General features: G+C 41.5%; 1 protein-coding gene and 1 long non-coding RNA gene across 17 annotated transcripts; one reads left to right on the top strand and one right to left on the bottom strand.

The window, feature by feature from the left end:
• Positions 1-1,317: 1,317 nt before the first annotated feature.
• Positions 1,318-17,453, top strand: SSBP1 (single stranded DNA binding protein 1). 11 transcript variants are annotated; one of them, XR_003130509.3, is made up of 9 exons: positions 1,328-1,486; positions 2,107-2,173; positions 4,356-4,416; positions 5,025-5,165; positions 5,362-5,449; positions 7,383-7,471; positions 10,741-10,814; positions 11,198-11,341; positions 17,145-17,453. XR_003130509.3 is itself a non-coding variant. In XM_025433732.3 (8 exons), exons 2-7 carry the CDS (start codon positions 2,150-2,152, stop codon positions 10,782-10,784), a joined length of 447 nt encoding a protein of 148 aa, XP_025289517.1. In that variant the 5' UTR covers positions 1,328-1,486; positions 2,107-2,149; the 3' UTR covers positions 10,785-10,814; positions 17,145-17,453. The 11 variants fall into 11 exon arrangements, 10 of the variants coding, with proteins under 10 accessions (XP_048950654.1, XP_025289517.1, XP_025289516.1 ...); XM_025433732.3 differs by lacking the exon at positions 11,198-11,341; XM_025433731.3 differs by lacking the exon at positions 17,145-17,453 and having other exon boundaries at positions 11,202-11,455.
• On the bottom strand, positions 8,586-18,123 carry LOC118351050 (uncharacterized). 6 transcript variants are annotated; one of them, XR_004805853.2, is made up of 5 exons: positions 17,985-18,123; positions 17,260-17,413; positions 15,522-15,673; positions 14,850-14,925; positions 8,593-8,892 (listed from the first exon to the last, which is right to left on the bottom strand). It is a non-coding gene; the product is annotated as an uncharacterized LOC118351050 (long non-coding RNA). The 6 variants fall into 6 exon arrangements; XR_004805852.2 differs by lacking the exon at positions 8,593-8,892 and adding an exon at positions 9,920-14,766; XR_007402577.1 differs by having other exon boundaries at positions 8,586-8,892; positions 14,850-15,673.
• Between the last annotated feature and the right edge of the window lie 994 nt (positions 18,124-19,117).

Here is a 19,117-nt window from a genome sequence, read left to right as displayed (position 1 = left end):
AGACAAAAATGGGCCAGTGAAGACCTCTCTAGGTATAGGGTCCCCAGATGGCAATTTGCTTGTTAGACTGGTCTGGCGGGGAACCCAGGACAGGCCCCCGGGGCCAGCAGAGGAGAGGCCTGGGGAGGCCGCCTCTTGCCCAGGTCCTGCAACCTGGACCACCCCAGTACCCTCCCACTGAGCAGGACCCAGGCTGACGGTGCCAAGAAACACAGCAACCAAGCTCAAGGACACTTTAATGCAATATTTTAAAGATATTAAAATTAGGGCAGCCTGGGTGGCTCAGCGGTTTAGCTCCACCTTCAGCCCAGGGCCTGACCCCGGGGGCCAGGGGTTGAGTCCCATGTGGGGCTCCCTGCATGGAGCCTGCTTCTCCCTCTGCCTGTGTCTCTGCCTCTCTCTGTGTGTCTCATGAATAAATAAATAAAATCTTAAAAAAGAAAAAAAAAACAAAGATTGCAACTTGGTTAAGAGACATGGTCGCACATGCAAGGCCCACGGCTGGAAAGAAGGAAAGCATAATAAGTAGATTGCTGTAAATATTATGCATCAATTTACTTCCAGGGAAGCCAGGAAAGTAGAACTACACTGACTTCTGGTTTTGGCATAAATAATATAAACTTAATGGGGTGCGTTTTAATAAACCTTCTCTTCGAATTTTCGATATTCAAGTATTTTAATATCATGGAATTTTTTTTTTTTTTTGGTGGGGGAGGTATATGTAAAAACGAACGTTTTTTTTTCCCCCCTCTTGTGCCTCAGGATTCAATATGGCTCAGAATTTAATTAAAATTTTGCTTTTTTTTTTAAAAAAAATTATTTTTATTTTTATTTTTTGTTCATCACAGATTTCTTTTTTGAACTAACATTCTTAAAAATCTCACCCTGACTCTTCCTGAAATATTATTTTGATCGCCAATTTTTTTTTTTTTTTTTTTTTTTGCATCCCCTTAATTTTTCCTTTCTCAGCTCGACTTCCTCCCCCGGGTTTCCCCGCTGCAGGCCTGCCTGGACCTGCGCAGGCTCCCCCCGCAGGCGGAGCATCCTTTGCCCTCGCCCACCTCGGCCCCTCCTGGGCCACGGGGGAAGCTCGTCCAATCATTTCATTTTATTAGAAACTTGAAATCACTTCCGCTACTCACCGCTCGGCGGCGTTGCCTCATCCGCTTCCGCCCGGAGGTGGAAAAAAAAAAAAAAGAAGCTGGCGGAACTACCGCGTCGCTTCCGGAAGCGCTGCCCGGAGCGTTTCTACGACGCACGCCGCAGCCGTTCCGCGTTCTCATTCCTCTCGCGAGGCGTGCGTTCTCCCTGTCCCCGGAAGTGCTTGTGGCGGTGACGCTGAACCCGCGAGAGCTTCCGGTGCGGGAGGGGGCGAGCGGGAGCTCGTCGCTGCTGATGGCGAGGAGGTGCTGCGGCTGCTGTGTGTGTGTCTCGGCTCTTCTTCTCCCCCGTGCGGAGGACTTCAGGGTTTTCTGTCACTTCCCAGGTCTTTTTACGGGGTGGGTTAGGAGCGCCACCTTTGGGAAGGGGACCCGCCCGTCCCTGCGGGGAGGCCGGGGGGGTGGGGGGGAGTCCCGGGGTCTCCGTGGGCTTTGCCACCGGCATGGAGGGCGGTGATTTTAGCAGCTCCAGGTTTCAGATTTACATCCCTTGGTGACGTTGTCATACTTGGTGGGCCTCCACTATGGGTCAGGAACAAACTTAGGAGCGTTGGATGTGGCAGTCAATATAAATCAGCCCTGGGAAGGGGGGGGGGGCTTGCATTTTTATTTTCTTACATATATATATTTTTTAATTGGGAGCTCAAGGGGGCTTGCATTTTGCTGGAATTTGAGAAGACCGTGGAATGCGAGTGGGGAAAAAAAAATCAGTTTTTTTTTTTTTGGTAGGAGTTAGAGGAAGAAGCAAGGGGAGTAAAAACGACTTCAACTTCTTTTTTTTTTTTTTTTTTTTCATTTGAGAGGAAGAGCCCTGGTAAAATGTGCAGGGATGTTTATGGTCGCGAGGGGGACTGCGTAAAATTAGGAATGTAGTCGGGACGTTAGGATTAGTGGGTTTGTGCTCTTGCTCTAAGTGACATCTCTCTCTCTCTCTCTTTTTTTCCAGGGGAAGACCACACACTACACTGTAGGAAAAGCAAATAGAAGCCATGTTTCGAAGACCCGTATTACAGGTAATCAGTCGCTTCTCCGTGATGGTGTTGAGATGCGTTCTCGTCCAGCACAGGTGATGAGGCTTCTTCAGGGTTTTGACCTCAGTAGGCGAAGGACCTACGAGAGGGAGATGTGTACTCCTTTGCTAGGATCAGGGGCAGATTTCACCTGAGTAAATGCTGTTCTCAAAGACAACAAAGGTTTTCCAGCTTGCCTATATAACGGGAGTCAATTTTTTATTTTTATTTTTTATTTATTTTTTTTGGGGGGGGGAGTCAATTTTTTAAAACACGTAACTTGCGTTTACATCAGTTACAGAGCCTTTACTGTCTTGCGTGAGCTAAAGACTAGGAGAGTCATTTCCAGCATTCTTCTCTGAGGCATGCGGTTCCTTTTTTTTTTTTTTTTTTTTTTCTTTTAAAGATTTTTTTTATTTATTCATGGGAGACACAGGCAGAGGGAGAAGCAGGCTCCGTGCAGGGAGCCCGATGCGGGACTTGATCCCGGGTCTCCAGGATCACACCCTGGGCTGAAGGCTGGTGCTCAACTGCTGAGCCACCCGGGCTGCCCATGGGGTTCCTTTTTTGACCACCGGCCTCCCCCGCCCTCATCTTTCCACCCCATCTCCCTGTGCTAAGGGCTGCAGCGGAAGTCAGCCGTCAGCGCAGATGTGCTCCCTCCCACCAGTCTGACTCCTTAGTTCTCCAAGCCCTCCACCAGCCCAAACCACTTGTTTCCCTCACTTAAGTCTGGGCACCAAGTTTATAGGTTCTGGTTTGTAACACCTCTCTTAGTCCCCATCCTGTTAAGACTGGTGAAGAATCAATTCCTCTCTGAAACCTGTTCTCATGTCTCCCCCAGTCTGCTGTAGAATTGACTCTGTATTTGGATCTTCACTTTAACCTACACATCTGTTTAGCAGCTTTTTTTTTTTTTTTTTTTTAAGATTTATTTATTCATGAGAGACAGAGGCAGACATATAGGCAGAGGGAGAAGCAGGATCCATGCAGGGAAACCGACATGGGACTTGATCCAGGACCTCAGGATCACGTCCTGAGCCAAAGGCAGAGGCTCAACTGCTGAGCCACCCAGGCATCACATGATGACTTTTAAAACCAAAGACAAGGATGTGAGATATTTACTCTTCCACTTGGACTATGAAAAACACAGACTTTGGGCAACAGAAGGCTACTTCTTTAAAAAGTTGAAATCAGAGCAGGTGATGTTTCTTACTGGGGAATGAACTCGGGTGAGGTAGTCTTATAAAAATTTACTCCCCATTCAGGAAAGAATAAACCAGTACAGAAGGGAGCTTTTAGGCCTTGGGGGCATAAGTGAATGTATCAGTTGTTTGTCATATTAAAGAATGAGTTTAGTGACTGACCTATAGTAACCCCATGTGAGTTTGATGAACAGGAGAGCTGGGCAGCAGGGAATGGTAATGCTGGGGAGTCTTTTTTTTTTTTAAGATTTTATTTATTTATTCATGAGAGACACAGAGAGAGAGAGGCAGAGACACAGGCAGAAGGAGAAGCAGGCTTCTCGCAGGGAGCCCGATGTGGGGCTTGATCCCAGGACCCCGGGATCACGCCCTGGGCAGAAGGCAGATGCTCAACCGCTGAGCCATCCAGGGGTCCCAGTTTTGCATAGTTCATAGATTTATTCCAAGGACTGGTTTGTAAGAGGTAAAGCACTTAGCTGGTGTTCAGTAGTGATGGCTTATGTCACTGAATGTTGCTACTTTGTGTCAGGTACTACCTTCCTCTGACAGACTGACTTGACTAGTCCCATTTTTGTATTTTATCAGTGAATCGGATTTGTCTCTATCTTAGACTTTTTTCTTTGCTCCGTCAAAAGCATGATTTTTTTTCCAACACATATATGACTTTAACCCTTTGTGTGGACCACGGAAGCACCACAGTCCGGAGGGTTGCCACAAAAGAAAGAGGATTCCAGGTTAACTCTCCTGTGCATGCCATCTAGGAGTCTACCCCTGGGCTTCTGTGGCAGTCGGCCCACCAGCGTTTGCTTGCTCCTTCTGGTGCTGTGATGGGGGAACACATGAAGTGCATCGCTTGTCTTCTGGGCATATGTGTGCTGTAGGAGCCGCTGACCCCACGGTGACTGAGTGTGAGCAGGTTTTCTGTTTGCGTTTCCCTTTCCTCCAAATTAAAGTCATTCTACTTGTTTGTTCCACTTTAGGTATTTCATCAGTTTGTGAGACGCGAGTCTGAAATAGCCAGCAGCTTGGTTCTTGAAAGATGTAAGTAATAGCTAATTTCCAAGTTCAAAGTATGTTGTTTATGGCAATGTGCAAGTATTGTAGACGAGGTGCACTAACTAGTTAGGGTGTAATCTGCTGATCCCCAGGCTCTTGGCTCCTGTTTGCCTCTCCCCTCTTGGCCTTGCCCCATTGGGCTGCAGGGGCCTCGTAGAATTTCCTTGAGTCCTGTTTGGTGACCTCAGTCTCCCAGGGTCATGTGCTGTTTGCCTGAGGGAGTGGAAGTTTGTGCAAGCTATTCTTTCACAGAAATATATATACTTAGATATATTTATGTATAAAGATTTTCAGAGCTCAGATTTGTTCTTTTAACCATATAGTTTTTTTCAAAAAAAGATAGTCTAAGATTTTAAGATAAAATAAAGAGCATAATGTGTGTTTTGTGAGATACTTTCTCTAAGAATATTTTCTTTCTTCTCGACAGCTCTTCTTTCCCCTCCCAACCTCTTGTTATTCACCCCAAGTTACACCCGATCTTCTAGAACGTGGGTTTTGCTTAATGCTGAGATTGGAGTTAAAGTACTATTTGTAGCTGTTCCCCTTCTGGACCTTTTCTCTGAATCTCATTTTATTTACATGCTGCATTTCAGCTCTGAACCGTGTGCAGCTGCTTGGGCGAGTGGGTCAGGACCCTGTCATGAGGCAGGTAGAAGGGAAAAACCCAGTCACGATATTTTCTCTAGCGACAAATGAGATGTGGCGGTCAGGGGAGAGTGAAACATACCAAATGGGTGAGTATAAAACACTGGGGTTTTAATTGTATCAGCAATAAAGAGACGTTTATTCTCAGCTGATTAGAGACTCTTTCGTCTCTAGTTCTGTTCCTTTCTCTTACAAATTGTGGTTTGGTTTTGCTGGGCATGTTGTCTTTTGGCATTTATTTTGTGTGCTGGCGTTTGAACTGCATTTCCTATTCTTATGATTTAGGTGATGTCAGTCAAAAGACAACGTGGCACAGAATATCAGTATTCCGACCAGGTCTCAGAGATGTGGCATATCAGTATGTGAAAAAGGGGTAAGTTGAGGAAGGAAGGATCTTACAGATTGGTTTAAAAAACTGGTAATAGGTGTTCTCAGGGAATGCCTACCTCCTTTATTTTACTATTACTCTGTTAAGTCAGGATATTTATTCAGAGCTTAGTACTATATGCATGGCGTGTTGCTATGTGTGACTAATTCAGAGGTGTATAAAACATGGTTTAGTTTTCTGAGAACTTACAGCTTAGGACAAATAAGGATTGTTCGTGAATAGAAGCAGGTGAGACAAGAGAGAATGCAGAGCGTACTGAATGCCGTGTGAGCAAGGGCAACCCATGCTTTTAGGGATTCCCTTGTCACCTCTTGGCATCCACGCAGAGTCCTTAACCCAGGATCTGGGACATCTGAAGCCTGACACACGGATGGCAGTGTTCACAGCAGTTATTTTATATTTGATAATTCTGTATCAGCTTAATAGTCCCCTTTTGGAATGCTTGGATTGATTACAAATAAAAAATATCTTTTCCAAACCTGTAGAAGGACAAAAAGTTGTGTTGAACAGCAGTTGTATTCATAGTTAACATTTTAGAAATGTATTTGTCTTATAGAAATGAACTATATTCTCCAAAATACAATTTTAGGAATAAATAAAATTTATTTCTTTTTAATAACTGCGTGACTTTTTTTATATGTACTTCCATAGTCTTTTATGTATGTGTGAATTTGCACATTTACACCCACATATAAATACAGGAAATTATCTGTATGCAATTTCAGCCACAATTGATGAATCTGTGTGTGTTCCCTTTGGTACCCAGTCATTTTACCAGTTTTGTCCATTTTCTATATTTTACTTTTTTTTTTTTTTTTTGGACTCTGAAAATTGATGCCAGCATGCATTTTCTGCCCTTTAAAATCAGTTACGGTTGTCTTGGGGTTCAGCCTTCTAAACAGTGCAGAAGGGGCTTAGTAATTAACTCCAAGTGAAATGCTAAGCTGAAAACCTGTTTTGATTTTATTAATCTAAGTCCCTTGAGGATGTTAGTAAAAATATTACCTGACTTTGTCAAAGTTAAGTTACAGTTGAAAGTCCCTTATGTTTTTATGGCATATCCTTTTCAGTTTGGACTCCCAAGACACAAGGCCTGCTGTGTATTCTATGTTAAACCCTTGCTAATCGTGCCAGTTCTTCCTGAAGTAGGTTCATGAACTTGATTGTGGAAAGGAATTGAAAAATAAGCGAAAATAGGCAAATCCTTTAGGGAGTCCAAAATGAAAAGTGGGAGACAATGACATGTTGGAAATCAGTCCTAGAGATTTAAAGGATGCCACGTGTTACTCTTCCATTTCATGGTCTTAAAGTCACTTTCAAATTAAAATTCTGGGATGCCCAGGTGGCTCAGCGGTTGAGCATCTGCCTTCAACTCAGGGTGTGATCCTGGGGTCTGGGATTGAGTCCCACATGAAACTCCTTGTGGGGAGCCTGCTTCTCCCTCTGCCTGTGTCTCTGCCTCTCTGTATGTTTCTCATGAATAAATAAATCTTAAAAAAAAAATTTCAATAAGGACTGCTGTCAGCTGAAGGCTGAGAACATTGTCTTTTTTACCTGGATGTGTCGAGTCTGTGTGTCTGAAACCTTGTGTTTCAGTACTCTCAGTACTCCTAATGTTGAACTTTGAGATGTGATAGCAAAAATGAGGTTATGCATGATTCTGTGTTTCTTTTTAAGATTTTATTTATTTATTCATGAGACACAGCAGCAGAGGCACAGGTAGAGGGAGAAGCAGGCTCCCCACAAGGAGCCTGATGTGGGACTCGAACCTGGGAATCTGGGATCACGACCTGAGCCAAAGGCAGAGGCTCAACTGCTGAGCCACCCAGGCATCCCTGATTCTGTGTTTCATCCTCCTCTCTCTTATAAAACAGATTGGAATCTCCAGACTGAAAACTGTAAATTTTATTTTTACTAGGTCCCGAATTTATGTAGAAGGGAAAGTAGACTATGGTGAATACACAGACAAAAATAATGTGAGGCGACAAGCAACAACAATCATAGCTGGTAAGAAGCTTGTGATAATACTATTCCCTCCTCCCATCCCCCTTGTTTTAAACCCTTGGCTTGTAAGCGACTTTCATGGGGGCTTTGAGTGCTGCTGCTGAGATTGTCAGGCAGCTCACCATGAGAAGCGGGAGTCTGGTTTGTGAGTTTGCTATGAGTTTCTGCATTTGCCTGACCCTTCAGAAAATTATCTCTATACACAGTTTCATTTCACAGGTAACTTTGGAGTAAAGCGTTTGTGTCAGTACTTAACTGTTTGAAGTGAGAGAAACTAATGTCTTTGAGGACATGGCCTACATAGGCAGAAGCCTGTGCCGAGATAGAGTTGCGCTGGCTGCTGTTAGTGGCTTTAGACGTTTATGCAGGCTTATTCACAGCCTGCTTGGTCTTGACATGATGATTTTAAGTTCCTGTTGTTTTTGTTAGACAAAATGCAAAACAATGTAGAAAATAAGGACACAAAGCTTAAAGAAGACTAAGATCTCTCCTAGAGCAGGGTTTTCAAACTTTTAAAAAAACTGTACAAGAATTTTGAAACAAACGTAGCCCTTTGTACATGTCTAAGTCAACATGAACATTTTTTTCAATATGAAATTGTTACTCTGAAACGTGTTAATGGGTGTAAAAACCATAGCAATTTGATCCCGTCATCCTTCAATTTTTTGAATTGAATGTACAAATTGAATTTATACATGAACGAGCTCTTCAACATTTGGAAATTTTATGTTCTTTCTTTTTCTCTGAACTTGTTTTTCCATTTTCTCCTAAGAAATACATCTTGATATATATTGTATGGATAAAAATATTTTATTACTCATCCTATTATAGTCTTAACAAAAACTCATACATAACAGAAATTTAAAAATACTTAAATTCTGTGATACGAAGGCTATAAATGTTATATTTCTTCTTGATTGGGTTATCATTATAGTGGCTTTTAGGACATAAGCTACTAACGTAATTTTAATACATAAATTTGAAAACTGAAATCTTACTGGAAATGCACCTTTTAATAAGAGAGATGGTTTTTTTTTTACCTAATCAGTAAATTATTAAAAAATAAGACAGTTAAACATTGATTTTATTCTTTTGTTTTCTTTTTATGGATGTAAATAAACAATGAGAAACTTTTTATAAGTAAATACAGAGAAATGAAAGAAAGTAATGTCTTAGTGTTTATGAACTTCTGAGATAGTCAAAACTGGGGATCTTAAAAATTTTTTTAATTATGGAAAATGTCAGACGTACACAAACATAGAAGTAAAAAAAAGATCTTCTGTCATTTAGCTTCAGCAGTTATCGACTGATGGCCAATATTATTTCTTCTATTTCCTCAGCCCGCTTTTCCTCCACTTGAATTATTTTCTAGTGAATTCCAGACATTATATTATTTCATCCATAAATATTTTCAGTAGGTATTTCTGAAAGATACGGATTCCTATTTGAAGCATAACTATGGTGCTATTATCACACCTAATCTTAAGAAATCATTAAAAAAGTTTTACTAGGCATCACAGTGTTTTAGGTTTCTTTGATAGCTTTATAAGTACAAGTCCATATGTTATATTACATTGTTTATATGTATCTTAAGTCTCTTATTTTGTTTTAAATAGCAAACATTTATTTTTCTCATAGTTCTGGAGGCTAGACCTCTGAGAACTTAAGTCTCTTTTAATTGACAGATTTTCCTTTATCTTTCCTTTTTACTTCGCTCTGGAGTTCATGTCTTAACCACTCTACCATTGCTAAATTATAACTTGTCATAAATAATAATTAAAAAATATATTTTCTTACTGGTTTCTTTGAGGCATATTGATCTTTGAAGCCAACATAGTTCTCTGCCCTCATTATCAGACCTTAGATGAGGTCCCAGCTATTTTGATTTCATGATTTTTGGATGTCTTGACAGTGTTTCACTTCTGCATGCTTTTCCTTGGGCCATGTCTCCAGAGATACCTACCTGTTCAAAAATTTATTTATAGATCTCTATAGGACATACATCTACACCTGTGATTTTAGCAGTGGAAACCTGACTTTCTAATAAAATAGCTGACATTTCTAAATCTTTATCAAATATGTATTTATGAAGCATTTAACACTTTGACATTCGACTATAAACCAAAAGTGTGGGTAAACTGCATTGTATAGATTGTTCTGAACCAAGCCAACTGGTAAATAGAAATGGTTCAGATTATCTGCCATTTTGTTCTCTTCTTGTCACTTGTATTCACAGCATGGGTGAGTTAATTAATTGATTAGTTAACATAGATTTATGGCTAGTAGTAAAGGTGAGTAGATCTTTAGTGACATTTGAATTGAAAGAAACCGTTTGTTTATTTATTTATTTATTTATTTATTGAAAGAAACAGTTTAAACTTGACTGCTTTTTTTTTTTTTTTCTTGTAGGGATCCATGTCTTTAATATAAAAGTAACTACCAGTGGATGGCACTGTTGCCTTTTTACACTGTGGTGTCGCAATAATCTCCTGCAATAACTATTCTGTATCAAGATACTATGTACTTAGAAGACTATAGTTATAAATATTGTGATACCCACTTTGAATAATTCTAAAGTTATAAGAATCTGGATTTTTTCAAGTTAGGCAGGAAGTACTACTCCTTTTCCTTTGCTCGTCCTAAACTGACTCCATCTGGGACAACATTTTAAGTGCAGTGTCTGATGTCCTTGTATGAAAATACTCTGTGATACTGATTCGTAAAAATTTTCCCAAGAATGAGTATATAAAACTCAATCTCTTTTAAAATGTAAAAATAGAATGTCTTCTGTGTGAGTGTTACAGCCTATTTAGACATGAATCTGTCTCTGTTAATAGTGCCATATACTGGACCCCGTCCTTTCTCTGTACCTCCAGTAAGTGGAATGCTATGCCTGGATCCTCTTCTGTGTGAGGGTGTGCTGCCTGGTTTCATGGCATCTATCAGAGTCTGGCAGGCATTGAAATCTATGACTAGTTCTTTTGTAGGAAGTTATTGCTGAGCAATTAGAATTATCTTCAGGGAAGGCAAGAAATACCACACTTCTAACAAGGTCTGAGTTGTTGACACATAGCTGAAGCCCAACTTTTAGCTCCTTTGGTGCCTGTCATTTATGCCTCTCATGATGAACATAGCAGGAGTTATTTCACAATTTAGGAATTTTTCTAAAATCCTGTTAACAGCACTAACATATGGGTGCATTGTAGGCGAGCAATTAAAGGAGATGGAGAAAGAGTTCTGAAAATAATATTTATGATTTGGTTTCTTTACAGATAACATTATATTTCTGAGTGACCAGACCAAAGAGAAGGCATAGAGTGGACGATTCTCCTTTGGCCATTGTTTGGTACAGTCTCATTTCCAAATCGTGTATAGTCTTTATAGTTCCTAAGGTCAAGAATTAAAATATTCTTTTATATAAAATGAGTGATAATACTTCTCTTGACTATTACTGCCCCTCCCCTTTCGGTCTCATAGACCTGTGCAGCTAATTGTTTAATCTTTTAGGGATGGTTTTTGTGTACAAGTGTGTGAAATAGTGGACTGCTAGGTTCATCTGTCTTATGACAAAGGGATAAATGTCCTTTGGGAGACTTCCTTGTTTTTTGTGCTCACTTCTATTTATAGTATTGGTTCAGCCACTGAGTAGTGGTTGAGCTTCACTGTGAGTCAGGCATTTATCCCGTGGTTGTGAATAATGGTTTTCTTACTTTCTGCTCTGTAAACTAGACAGCAAGGACTGTGTCTTCTCTGTGTGCCTGCACCTTCCCAAATGTGTGGTACGGAAGAGATACTGGATCACCGGTGACAGATGAATGATCCCAGTGGGATATTAAGCTTTAGGCCCCAACTGGAAGGGGTTGCTGAACAGTGGTTGGTATCTGACCTAAACTGCTTCAAGACTAACCTATCTTCTTCCCCTCTTTTGTTTTTGGACAAATTTCACTTGTAGCTTTTATTAATCAGCAATAAAGATCTAAAACTACATGGAAGGATGAAATAGTTCATGCCCCAGGGGGTCTGGTTCCACCATTTTCTATCTTTCTGAGCCCCATTCTCTATCGTTTTAGTCTTATCCAGAACTTGGGCGGGGGGAGGTCCTCTAAACAACCTTTGACATTACCTCCATAGGTTAGAGGCTTGGCTGTGACATTTTCCTTTTATTTTTCCACACGGTCCCTGAATGCACATATACAGAGCATTGTGAACACACAGTTACTTTCAACACAGTAACTTTCATAAGATTCTGGAAGTTACCAAGTACTATTAATTTCCTAATAAATATTACAGAAAATAAACTCCGGTTTTTCAGTGCGTCTTGTCCTTTTTCAGTCTGTGTTGGACCTGCACAGGTCTGCCTGCTAGCTGGCTGCAGTTGCTCATAGTTGGTTGCTGCTAAGCTTGGTGCCCAGTTCTGATAGAAATCCCTCATTCTGCCTGGGCCACCTGGCCTCTAGCTTTGGCTTACGTGAGCCCCAGGCTGCATGTCTTGACCCCTCCCTCTGAGGGCTGGACCGGCGTGGCTTCGCTGACCCACAGTTGAGCAGCATTTTGTATTTACAGTGCAGTGTGGTCAAGGAAAGATGGAGTTCCTTAGCTCTAGGTTTTACGTTCAAACTGTCTGGTGACATAGTCCTCACTCCTTTATGCCACTATTTTTTTTTTTTTTTTAAAGACTTTTATTTATTTATTAGAGAATGAGCATGCATAGAGTGAGAGGGAGAAGCAGACTCCTGCTGAGCAGGAAGCCTCATGTGGGGCTTGATCCCAGAACTTTGGGATCATGAACTGAGCCAAAGGCAGACGCTTAACTGACTGAAACCACCCAGGTGCCCCTATGCCACATTCCTTAAACAAAATGAAACATCAAATTTAACTTTGGGCCACTCTTGGCAGAGCTACTTTTATACTCTTTAAAAGTTGTGAGGAGTGATACAGATTCGTATTCCTGTTATATTAGTGCTGTGGGAAGGTAATAAGGTGAACAAAATGATTTAATGAGCAGCCCACAGCAGCTCTGAGTCTAGGGCACAGGGGCAGAAAGGTACACCCAGCAGGATCCATGTGAACTGAAGGCTTCTGCACGTTCCTGCTGGCAGTTACATGAAAGGCTCTGAGGTTGGGCAGCAGAGCTTTCAGAGTCGGGTATGCAGTGCAGAGGCTGCAGCATGTGCAAGGTGCTGCAGATCCGAGGTCCACAACCAGGCAGGCTCCCTGAGCAAAACCTCTGCCCTTCCCACTTGGGCAGCCACCTGTGCTGAGATACTGTACTTGTCCAAGCTGGAGTGGGTATGTGGAATCTGGTCTCCTAGGCCAAGTTTTATGTCTTGCATTCCCATTTTCATGTTGTTACGGTGTCAGGGAGTATACCTGTGGAGAACTGCCCTATGACTTTGATTTTCAGGTTCCATGTTGGGTGGAAAGATGAGTATGATACATAGAAGCATGGGAGAAAGAGGATCAAACAGCATGTGTGTTATTACTCCATTTTTGAAAAAGAGGTAATTGATGCAAGTATATGTTTAGAAAAGTCTGCAAGGAGAAACATATAAAGGTTTGATCTCTGGATGGGGAGATTCATGTGTGATTTTCTTTATTTTTTGCACTTTTATATATGTTAATATTTATATTTTTAGCATTGAACCTATATTTACTTTATAATAAGAAAAAGCAAAACTATTTTCACTTTGGAAAAAATCTTTCCATTATTTTCAAGCCAGGCTTGCACTTCTGATTTGACCTTCCCCTAATACTGCTTGACAGAGGTGAACGAGATAGTCTCTCATGTATTTATCCCTATCTTCTGCATGTTAGTATCGCATGCTTAGATACTTCATTTACCTTTTTTTCCTTTTCCTTTTGTTTTCATCCTAATGCATGAAATGACTGGCTTGACCCAGTCGTATGACCCAGAATGACTGGCTTTAAAGACCAGGCCATATGAGATCCACTGCTTGTTGCCAGTACAATCCTCAGTCAGTCAATTTCTTAAAGATTACTGGACAGTTAATCCAAAGACATCCTCAAACACCAAAGACATGTTTTTGTAGCTCTTTTGGGGATTACTTGTCATTGCCAACTGGTTTGCAACCTAACCTCTACAACTCATGAGAAATTACTGGTAGTGTGTTTTTGGAAGAGACCATGCAGTTTTTGAAGGCAGAGTTACCTTATACTCAAACCACCTCTTGGGCCCCATCCAGCCTAGCCTAGCACAGTGACATTCTAGGGCTTTCTAAATGTCGTTTGGTTGGATTGCCCTGAAACATTGATATGAAAATGAGGGCAGGATCACTTTACTTACTTTTCTGTCCGGGTTTGCATTATATGCCCTGAAGCTTGGTGTGGGAGTAACAATAAGCAAATCATTGTAGAAAAGTTGATGAGTTACAGAGAAATCTCTTACAGGGTAATAATTACCATATTAACACCTGGCGTTTATTGGCTACTCCCTGGGTGCCAGGCCCTGAGCTCAGTGCTTTTTATCGTTGTCTCATTTCACTGTTACCCTAAGAAGGTGGTACTATTCTGACTTTACAGGTGAGGAAATGTGAAACTGAGAGGTTAAGTAACATGTTAAAGTCATGCAGCTTATGAGAGGGACACCTGGAGTGTGAGTTTAGGTGTGTGGAGTTGGCATTTTGCTTCCTGCCTGCTGTGTGCTTCCTACTGCCTCCCACTTCCATTGGCCCTGCTCTCCAGAACCCCTGTGGCTAACTCTTGGCCTTTCAGGGTGCATCTAAGTCACATTGGGAGTTGTAGTACGTGATAGGTTCTGGTTGGGATAGAATCAGGAGTGAGGGAGAAATACCTCTGCTTCTTTATTCTTTCTCATTCTCAGTCTGATGATCCTACAGGAAAATAAGTCGCAGTTCATCTCTCTGCCAGGTCATCTTTACATATTCCTCTTGGTTCAAGCAATGTTTCTTTACTTATTATTCATAGTATCTGCTCCTCTTACTATTTCCACCAGTTGTTTCCTGGCTAGTGAGAGTTGAAGTTGTCAGCAAAGTTGCTCAGGTATTTGACAGGCTCACTTTTTAGAGGATGAGACTTTTGGCAGTCGTTGACAGCATTGCAGCTCGCTCTCACTACTATGTTTGCCTCTGCTGTTCCCACAGCCTGTGATAGGATGGTGTTTAGCTTTTTTGGCTGTCCAAATCATGCAGCCACAATAATGAAATTTCTCTTCCTTGTCTCTTTTTACTTCATTCATTTGCTCTCCGCCATGCTCTGGGACCTCGGGGTGTTGTTTGTGTAGTGCTACACCATGACATTTTGTAGCCTTCCTGCTATACCTGCCCATTTGGGGAAAAGGTGGTTTATTGTGATAGTTCAGTTAAGGCGGTGTAGTCAGACCGCCTGCATCTGCTGTACTTACCAGCTGAGTGACCTTTGCTCAGCTTCATTAACTTGCCCTGCCTTGTTTTGTTTTGTTTTTTTGTCGCTTTGCTCTTCTGTGGATAAAAGAGGGAAAATGGTAGTCCTAGTTTATAGGCCTGCTGTGACCAACACAATAGATAATGCATATAATTTACTTAGCATATGTTAATTTTTTAAAAAAGATTTATTTATTTATTCATTTATGATAGAGAGAGAGAGAGAGAGGCAGAGACACAGGAGGAGGGAGAAGTAGGCTCCCTGCCAGGAGCCCAACGTGGGACTTGATCCCGGGACTCCAGGATCGTGCCCTGGGCCAAAGGCAGGCGCCAAACCGCTGAGCCACCCAGGGATCCCAGCATATATTAATTGAATCAAGTGCTCGATACATACTGGTCATTATTATTCTTGTTGTAGTTATTTTAAGCAAGGCATATCTCTTTCAGTCACCATGGCCATCTCCTCAAGTCTCATAGGATACTTACTAACTTTAGGTAATTGTACTTGGTCTTTGTTTTTGTTATTAATGTTCAAGGATTATCGAGAACATAGTCTGCTTTAGTGTTTTTTGGTTTGCTTTTAATCTTCCATGGCTATTTACAGTTAATATGGGCATCTTTTAAAACCCAAAAGTCAGTTGGGTGCCTGCTTTGTACCATGTAGGAATACAAACCTGGATATAGGGGTAAATAGAACAGGACTCCTGCATTGAAGGAACTCATAGTCTAGGATGATGGCAGCTGGGTGGGGAGGACAGAAGCAGGAGCCCATGCATGAAGTGTGCTACGGTGTGAGGAGCACTCTAGTAATGGTAGAAGTAAAGTCCTGTGGGCACAGATTTGAATAGTTAGGTTAGTTTTCAGCAGAGGAAACAGCATGAACAGAGGTCCAGAAACATAGAAGTATATGGATTGGTCAAAGATAAAACATGAAAAGGGGGTTGGGGCTGGATTATAAAGGGCCTTGAAAGGTAACAGAGGACTCTGGCAGTGGGGAGCTACATGTCTTAGATATATCAGAAGTGTGCTGTAGAAAGAACAGTGAAGATCTGTAAAAGATTAGATGGGGGAGAGCCTGCAGGCAGTTAGGAAGCTACTGAAGGAGCCTAGCAAGCTTAGCAGAGTGGGGATTACAGGTGACACGAGGGGAATTTGGTATTCATGGTGATTCATTCACTGTGCAACAGTTACGTGCCAGGTCCTGTGCTGGGCTCTGGGTAAGGGATACTGAGTTGAAGAAGAACACGGAACATATAGCTCCTGCCCAGGATGCACTGGGGACCAAGTAGGTGCTGGTGGTAAGAGAAAAGGACATTAAGTGAGAATTCTAAAACTGGGCAGCCATATGGATAGTGACATTTTGTTTCTGAGACTAAAGAACACGAATGTAGGAGCCAATTTGAGAAGAGGAAAGATCAGGAGTAGTTTTGAACATAGTTTAATCACAGATTTCCTAGCTTATAATTGGTGATTAATGAATGGAACTCAGAAGTTGAGACAGGAGTGACATTTTTTTTCTTCTGTCAAACACTTTTTAAGCACATTTTCTGAGACAACATAACGAATGTTGCCAGAATTCTAGCTTTCTGTTGTGGAAAACCATATTGTGGGACAGATTCCAGTTGCTTACCTGTTTTACAGTGTGGCAGGGATTTGTGTTAATCAGGTATGGTAAGATGACAGACATGAAAAAAACTGTCTTGAAAGAAGAGTTTATTATAGTTTTCAAGAGGAGGTCTCATGCCACACCATTAGAGCCACTTAGGGAAGCACCAAGGTAGGGCAGAAGGCAGAAGGAATGAAGGAAAGTATGGACCAGAGCTTTTATTGTGTGTGTGTGTGTGTGTGTGTGTGTGTGTGTGTGTGTGTGTGTGTTTAATGGGATAAGAATAATTTTCACTGGGCTTTGGGCAATAAGGGTGAGCCCTAGTTATCAGGTACCTGGTGATTTTGGGCAGAGAATAGTGTTCTGGACTGCAAGAGCCTGATAAAAGGAGGCTAATGGAGAATACGGAATCAGGATTGGTTGGTTTGCATGTTACAGACATGCTCATGGGCCAGTGTTTGCTATTTCTAGGAACCAGCTAATGTTGGGAGAGGTTAGTTCCTCAGGGTCTGCCAGGGCCGAAGATGTCAAGCATCGTAAAATATGGAAAATAAGAAAGGTAATTAATAAGAAAGGTAGTTAATTCACTACACAATATCCATTATCCTTTCTACAGAACCCATTAATTTACAGAGCCCATATTCTGTTGGGAGTGACAGCTGAAATACTGCATTCCTGTTCTCCTTTGCAGTTGATGGTTGCTAAGGGGGTACAAGCAGAAGTCATCCGGTGGTGCTTCCAGGGAAGCTCCTTAAATGCCTAACTTTGTTGGGAGGCTCATCCTTTGTGCTTCTCCAGACCCTCACCTGGCTTTCCCTTGTCCGAAATGTGGACATGATGGCTGAATCTCCATTAGCCATCTCGGACCATGAGAAGATCTTCAGGATGGAAGACGGAAGCTGGGATCTGTGATGACTGTGGAACCACCACACCAGACCTGGATGCTCAACCCGTGGACTTCTTTGGGAGACACAAATAAATCTCTACCTTGTTTAAGCCACTTACTTGTGCTTTGCAGTTAAACCTCATTCTTACTAATTCACACATTCTTTATCTCCTATACACAATGAATTTATTACTCTAATTCTTTCTCTTTTAAGACCTTTCACTGCTAGTAGTAGTAAAATCTTACCTCTACTCTCACAATCCTTCAAACATTTAACCTATCTCTCAGTCTCAATTTGAGGAGGGACTGTACATACAATGTACACAAAACCTTAGCAATTAGCCTTAAAAAGAATAAATATAAGCATAGTTTTTCAAATGAACGTTACTTAATTTTGCTTAGAGTCTCTAATGAGGAGCCTTAATTAACAGTCCCTTGTTAAATAAAGGGTGCTTAAGTTAATGAAAATACCACCCTTATGCCTCCTAGCAGTATGTCAGACTCAATCTGGAGTGAGGAGGTTTCCCACTGTGAAATAACCAGATGCTAAGTATGACCTAGTTTTTATCACATCCTTGGGTATCTTAGCTTGGGCTTACCAAAATACCAACGACTGGGTGATTTAAACAGCAGACATTTTCTTACAGTTCTGGAGGCTAGAAGTCCAAGCTCAGGGTGCTGGCATGGTTGGTGAGGCCTGTGTTCCTGCCTTGTAGGTGGTCCCCATCTCACTGTGCTCACATGACCTATTTTTGCTGGCAGAGAGTGAGTTCTCTGGTGTCTCATAAAGATGCTAATCCTGTTGTGTTGGCTCCACCATTATGACCTCATTTCACTTTGTTGTTGAAGGTCCTATCTCAAAATACAGTCACAGTGGGGATTAGGGTTTCTATATCTGAATTTTGAGTGGACACAGTTCAATCTGTAGTATTGGGCTTGTAGGAATAAAGGAACTTCCCTGAGTGACAAGTTCTAAACTAAGCTGGAACTAGAGCAGTAAGGTAACACTGATGAAAGGGAGTTCCCTGAGGACATGCTAATCTTGACGTTGTGGTTTGGACATAAAAACAAAGGGTATGTGTCAAAGGTTTGGTTCCAACAGTTTTTGAGGCCAGCCCTGGTGGCGCAGCGGTTTAGGGCCGCCTGCAGCCCAGGGTGTCATCCTGGAGATCCGGGATCGAGCCCCACTTCCGGCTCCCTGAATGGAGCCTGCTTTTCCCTCTCTCTGCCTGTGTCTCTGCCTCTCTCTCTCTCTTTGCCTTTCATGAGTAAATAAATAAAATCTTAAAAAAAAAACAAAACAGTTTTGAGATTAGAAGAGCATTTCTCTTAAAATGAACAGGAAGGTTGTCTTACCACCACTTCTCGTTGGCAACTTATGCTGAGACTTTAGCAAGCATAGTCGGAAGGAAAGAAAAAGTATTAGGATGAAAAGGAAGGAAGTTACACATGGCTGTGATTATATAGAAACCAGAAAAGAATTTGTAGATGGTTGATTAAAAGTTGCTGCAAATAAGATCGGTGTACAAAAGTCAATTACAGACAACAGCAAAGATGCCGTATACAAGAGTATCAGAAAATGAGTCTTCCAAGTATGTGTTCTCTGTGGGAGAACATTATAAAACTTTAGTGAAATACATTAAAAGAAGACTAAACAAATTGGAAAACCATGTTTATCATAAGCATTGGTAAAAATATCAACCCTCCCCAAATTGATGTTACAGAGCAAATAAAAATTCCCAGAGGTGTTTTGGAGCAACTGGACGAGTTGATTCTAA

The sequence above is a fragment of the Canis lupus genome, chromosome 16 (genome assembly GCF_003254725.2).
Source record: "Canis lupus dingo isolate Sandy chromosome 16, ASM325472v2, whole genome shotgun sequence".
Lineage (NCBI taxonomy): Eukaryota > Metazoa > Chordata > Mammalia > Carnivora > Canidae > Canis > Canis lupus.
This window is presented reverse-complemented; position numbering and strand designations above follow the sequence as displayed.

Bases quoted from the DNA above. Each gene is read 5' to 3' on its own strand.
- SSBP1 (XM_025433726.3), top strand. From the start codon at position 2,150: ATGTTTCGAAGACCCGTATTACAG. The intron at 5,166-5,361 runs GTGAGTATAAAA...CTTATGATTTAG, and splicing joins GAGTGAAACATACCAAATGG to GTGATGTCAGTCAAAAGACA. The intron at 5,450-7,382 runs GTAAGTTGAGGA...TATTTTTACTAG, and splicing joins TATCAGTATGTGAAAAAGGG to GTCCCGAATTTATGTAGAAG.